The sequence below is a fragment of the Sinocyclocheilus anshuiensis genome, unplaced genomic scaffold (assembly GCF_001515605.1).
Source record: "Sinocyclocheilus anshuiensis isolate Anshui unplaced genomic scaffold, SAMN03320099.WGS_v1.1 scaffold1701, whole genome shotgun sequence".
NCBI classification, from domain to species: Eukaryota; Metazoa; Chordata; class Actinopteri; order Cypriniformes; family Cyprinidae; genus Sinocyclocheilus; species Sinocyclocheilus anshuiensis.
Genome location: NW_015538007.1, coordinates 269,466 through 275,155, shown reverse-complemented (window position 1 = coordinate 275,155; position 5,690 = coordinate 269,466). Strand labels below are relative to the sequence as shown.

The 5,690-nt window shown below is 36.3% G+C and overlaps 1 protein-coding gene across 1 annotated transcript; it reads right to left on the bottom strand.

The window, feature by feature from the left end:
- Positions 1 to 1,823: 1,823 nt before the first annotated feature.
- Positions 1,824 to 3,080, bottom strand: LOC107677471 (fin bud initiation factor-like). The gene has a single exon (XM_016472390.1). The coding sequence runs from the start codon at positions 2,978 to 2,980 to the stop codon at positions 2,309 to 2,311; it is 672 nt and encodes a 223-aa protein (XP_016327876.1). The 5' UTR covers positions 2,981 to 3,080; the 3' UTR covers positions 1,824 to 2,308.
- Between the last annotated feature and the right edge of the window lie 2,610 nt (positions 3,081 to 5,690).

The window sequence follows — 5,690 nt, the reverse complement described above, 5'->3', positions numbered from 1 at the left end:
CTTTCTCAAAAAAACTCATTCTGTATGATTTATAAGCTTGTTTCCTCATGGGGACCAAAAAAAAGTCCCATAAGTTCAAAATTGACTGGTATTATCCTTGTGGTCCCCATAATGTCGGGAACATCAGATACACACAAACACACACTTCCAGTGTGATTTATAGCAGTTGGCACATGAAAGCTGAGATGAGCATCTGAAATCATTTTACTTTAAACACTAAGGATGTTCACTGGAAAGCTAACAAAACCAATACATCAGTCAAACCCCAACGATACGGCTCTGGTTGGCAGATAAAGACAGCTTCTTTAGTATCTTCCTTATAATAACCATCAAGAATTATTTGCTTTTTGTTGTTTATTCCTCTTTTTGCAACAAAACCACTGAAACTGGATCCATATGAGATGTTGTTGAACAGGCTCAGATCTGGTAACACTAAACCATTAGTAAAAACCTCCAGCAAGAATAAAACTCTGAATGTGAGGAAGAAAAAGAAAACAGTCCCAGCCCGGGAGACTGTGGGTAGAAAACATCTATAAGCACTTCATTGTTCTGGTTAGAAATTAACATGCAGCAACAGCACAGTGATTTTGGTGCAATGTTTTAGCTTATGAATGTGTGGTTTAGGATATGTTTTATGCTTCAGTGTAATTTTGGTCGTGATGGTCTACAGTTAAACCTTAAAGGGGTCATATGATGCGATTTCAATTGTTCCTTTCTCTTTGGAGTGTTACAAGCTCTTGGTGCATAAAAAAGATCTGTAAAGTTGCAAAGACTAAAGTCTCAAATCCAAAGAGATATTCTTTATAAAAGTTAAGAGTCAGCCACGCCTACCTAAAACGGCTCGTTCTAACACGCCCCCACATGTCTACGTCACTATGTGGAAAGATTTGCATAACGCCGCCCAAATGTTCACGCAAAGAAAGAAGGCGTAACTTTTATTCTTGCTGTAGTATTGTTGTTGCCGCCGCCATGTCGTGAAGACACTGTGTGTTTCGTTGTGAAAGCGAAACTACTTTGTTTGGTCTTCCAAAAGAGGACGATATCCGCTTCGTCATGCCTGGAGCTGAGGAAATACATCAACTTCGTGCTGTCGATCGCCGGATCGGCTTTCACTGTGGACGAAGCGGAGTCCAGCCCGGGGTCGTCACATGTGGTTGCTGCAAGCCCGCTGGACACTCCTTCGTCGAATCCGCCGGCTGCCGCTCACTCAAGCCCGTTAACCTTAAACCGCATAAACACATTTCATTACACCAAATACACAAAATAATGTTCTTTTTAGCAACATCATATGACCCCTTTAAAACTGTTCACCAGCAAATCGTGGAGTTGGCAGTAGGAATGGTAGATTGTGTTTCTTTGTATATTGCTGCAGAGTTTGATTATTCTTCCACATGGCAGAAAGAGAAAGAGACGTTCTGTTCAAAAGGCACAGGAAATGCCAAATCTCAACCAGCTTGTTTAACCACCACCCTTCCAGCTTCCTCAAACCTCAATCATCCTAAATGAATGTCAGCAGTATACAGACAGCTGAGAAAGACCAGCCTACTGAAATCTGATTACAGGAATAACAGATTCGGACATCAACAAAATCTGTGTATGGTCTTCAGTCTGAGAGTGCCTAAAAAGTGAAACCACAGTTGTTGCATAAGATGCTATTTCTACCTTACATTTTAAAATAAGTTTATAGTCAGGTTAACTAAATCTTGTTAAACAATATTTCTGACTGGAATAAAACTGTTCACTTAGATGTTACACCTCATGAAGAGTATTTTGGGTAACTTTTTTTCACAGTCAATAAAATGTACATTTCTCTTACTGGTGGCTATAACAATTTATTTATTCATGCAACTAATCAAAAAAGGCATACACATTCTCAACAAAAATCTTGTTTGCATGCATGCCCAGAGACAAAAATTGGAAAATGGTATTATTCAGACAATCTTTTCTATATTAAAGAAGTTTTCTTTTTATTTATTTACTTAAAGGTTTTTATGGCTTCAGGTTTGCTGGTACGTCTGCATTGGCTTTACATTTTACACTTTTTAAATAAAAATTCCAATAAGAATTTGTTGCACTTGTGTTTTAAACCCAGAAACCTCTGATGATTCCATAATAAAGCCTCAATGACTTTTTTTTTCAATCTCTAAAGGAACATATAACAAATGTATAAAATTCAAAATGCCATTGAAACTCTTCATTTTTAAGCGTGAAGGAACCAGCAAAAAAAGAGTTTCACACTTTTAACGTTTAACATACTTCGGAAAAACAATCCAACTCGGACGGTAGTCTGTCCAGAAGGTCTGCGAGTCTAAACATTCAGGTATTCATTTTTAAGCCGGCTTAACCTGGATCCATGACTCCGAATGATCAGAGAGATGAGCTCGTGCTTATCCTTGAGTCCGGACGAGATGTCCAGAGTGTCCTGTAGAGTGTCCCTCACATTATACATGGGGTTGATGAAGTTATTGGTGAACTCACTCTCCTCTCTTTGCTCGGTATCCTGGCTTTGCTTGAATTTCGTCTCCAGCTCCAGAAGAGATTTCTCCACGTTTGTAAAAGCCTCGTTGATTTGCACGAGCTCCCTCTTCAGGTATTTCCCATAACTGTCCTCGCCGTCCAGGTCGTAGGAAACGCTCTTCCCGAGGCTCTCCAGAAAGCGTGCCGCGTCTTCTATCTGTTGTTTAATGATGATAAAATCCTCGCGTATGATCGAGTCCTGGTCTTCCTCCAGCGGACACGGTCTGCGGTCGATCCATTTAAAGAGCATCTGGCATTTCTCCGGGTCTTCGGTCTCCTCGTAATCACCGTCCGGGACGAAGAAGTGGTGAAAAGTCCCGTTGGATATTTCAGGGAGCAAAGGTCCCTTGTAGACTGCAGCGCAGAGCGGCAATAAAAACAGACCAAGGGCGAAAGGTAACATGATAGATTGCTTCTGTCCACTCGGAAGGTCTGACTGACCTGACAGGGACGATGTCCACATCTGGAGTCTAGTAAGAGTATGCGCGCTAGGAGAAACACTGAGGCTGTAATCTGAGTCCAGCGCGCTTTTACGCGCTCTCAAATTACACCACTCACAACTCCACTGGAAGCGTTTTTGCGTATCTGCGTATCACTCTGTAATAACTTTAATTGATAAGCTAACATTGTAATATGTGACCCTGGACTACAAAAGCAGTCATAAGTAGCAATTTGTAGCAATAGCCAAAAATGCATTGTATGGGTCAAAATGATCGATTTTTCTTTTTTGCCAAAAATCATTAGGATATTAAGTAAAGATCATGCTCCATGAAGATATGTTGTAAATTTCCTACCGTAAATATATCAAAACCTAATTTTTATTAGTAATATGCATTGCTAAGAACTTCATTTTGACAAATTTAAAGGCGATTTTCTCAATATTTTGATTTTTTTTTTTTTGCACACTCAGATTCCAGATTTTCAGATAGTTGAATCTCAGCCAAATGTTGTCCTATCCTAACAAACCATACCTCAATGGAAAGCTTATTTATTCAGCTTTCAGATGGTGTATAAGTCTCAATAATAATAATAAAAAACTGGTCTGGTTTTGTGGTGCATGTTCACATATACACTATCATTGAATATAATGAAATACACTAAAAAAATAGTTTGTTCAAGTAATCAGCATGAACTCCATCCTATGAATCATATATTAAAAACAAAGACATTAACAAATGGTCAGAATGTGTTGCACTTTACCATTCATTGGTTCCCCCTAATTCTTATTTTTTCTTTTAAATTTCCTTTTCAAAAATCTTGTTGTGTGGCATACCATTTATATTTCACTATATCCACAATATAGAATGGTCATGTAAATATAATGTAAATAAATTTGAAAATCATGCTTCTGATTTTGGGTGAAAAAAGCACCCGTTCAAAGTAATTAGACCATGTACGAAACGAATAATAATGAAAGTTACTAAACACTTGTGATGTATGGCTCTGAAACACTATGCCTTCATCCTGAGCTGTGGATTCTGGAAGCCTTGGCCAAAAAAAATATATATATACACATACTTAAATATCTCGGAAGAAGTTAATAATTCAGTAATTTAACAATACATTTGCATGTTTACAGTTTGATGTCACTTAATGGCCACACTGATGTGCAGTTGAACAAATTAAATATTTATATTTTTAGTGTTCAAGTGTTTCAATAATTTATTTGACATTTTTATTAGTGGTTACACTTTATTTTGATAGTCCACTTTAGACATTCTACTAACTATAAGTAACTTTGCAACTACATGTCAACTAACTCTCATTAATTAGCAACTACATGTCTACTAACTCTCAGAGTAGACCTTTAGGTTAGGTTTAGGGTTAGTAGAATAAGTTGACATATACTTGCAAAGTTTCTTATAGTCAGTATGTTGTATGTTGTGGACCCATCAAAATAAAGTGTTAGAAGATATTAAGCAGACAGTCTACTAATACTCTACTAACTGCTAGTTGACATGTAGTTACTTACTGTTAGCAGAATGTCTAAAGTGGACTATGAAAATAAAGTGTTACCCGATTATTAATAAAAATTATCACAATTTACATTGAATTATGTTTATACCATTGTTTAAAGCAACCGTGTGACATATTTTTAGATGAAAATAAGCTGAAAACACTTTAACTGAAAAAACTTGTATTGCTTTAGTATTAGTATTAAGCCTCAAATGTTAACTTTACATTGGATTGGTTTCTTCTTTAAATAAAAAAGTTAAAAAAAAAATGCATGGTATTAAAATGTTATACTAAAACTAAAATTGAAACAATGGAAACACCCTTAAGATAACCTGAAGAGAGCAAAAACATCTTACTGTAAGCACGCATAATAACATAAGTGGACTTTAAGCAATTAATTGCCACTTTGAACAATTACGTAATTGTGGCATCCAATGTGCAGCCATAATTTAATTAATTATTAGCTTTTTATCAACTCACAAACCAACTGCAGTTCTTACATTAAGCCCAGTTTGGGAAATTACATTTTTATCATATAATCTGTAATCAGTAATGGACTACAAATTGTAAGTAATCTAGCCAGCTTTGCATGTATTGACTCATATGTTAAATGTCCATAACAAATGGGCTTCCACTTTGCCTGTATTCACACCATAATACAATGTGATGGTCTTCAATGCAAATGGATTTGAATCAATTTCCAAAGTTTTTAACATGATCACATCTGTCGACTAAAAAAGCTAAAACAGCCTTTGTGTTATTCCCCTTTTTTTTTGTTCTGTTAAACCACTTTTTCAGCAGTGTGTGTATCAGGATAAACTACACACCAGAGCGTTTCACGGATGACAAAGTATTACAAACACAACTAAAGCACATCACCAGTTAATCATCATCAGTGAGAGTAATAATGAACCACATTATAACTTTACCACAAGTAAAATATAACACATCTTTTGACAGTCACCATTGCCATTCTTTATATCCAATATAATATAATATAATATAATATAATATAATATAATAATAACATCTGATAACCCCCAGAAACTTCTTCCTCTCTTTGATGATATGTTAGTAAGTAGGTATAGATAGATAGATAGATAGATAGATAGACAGACAGACAGACAGCCAGACAGCCAGACAGATATAGAGAGATAGACAGACAGACAGACAGACAGATATAGATAGATAGACAGACAGACAGACAGACAGACAGA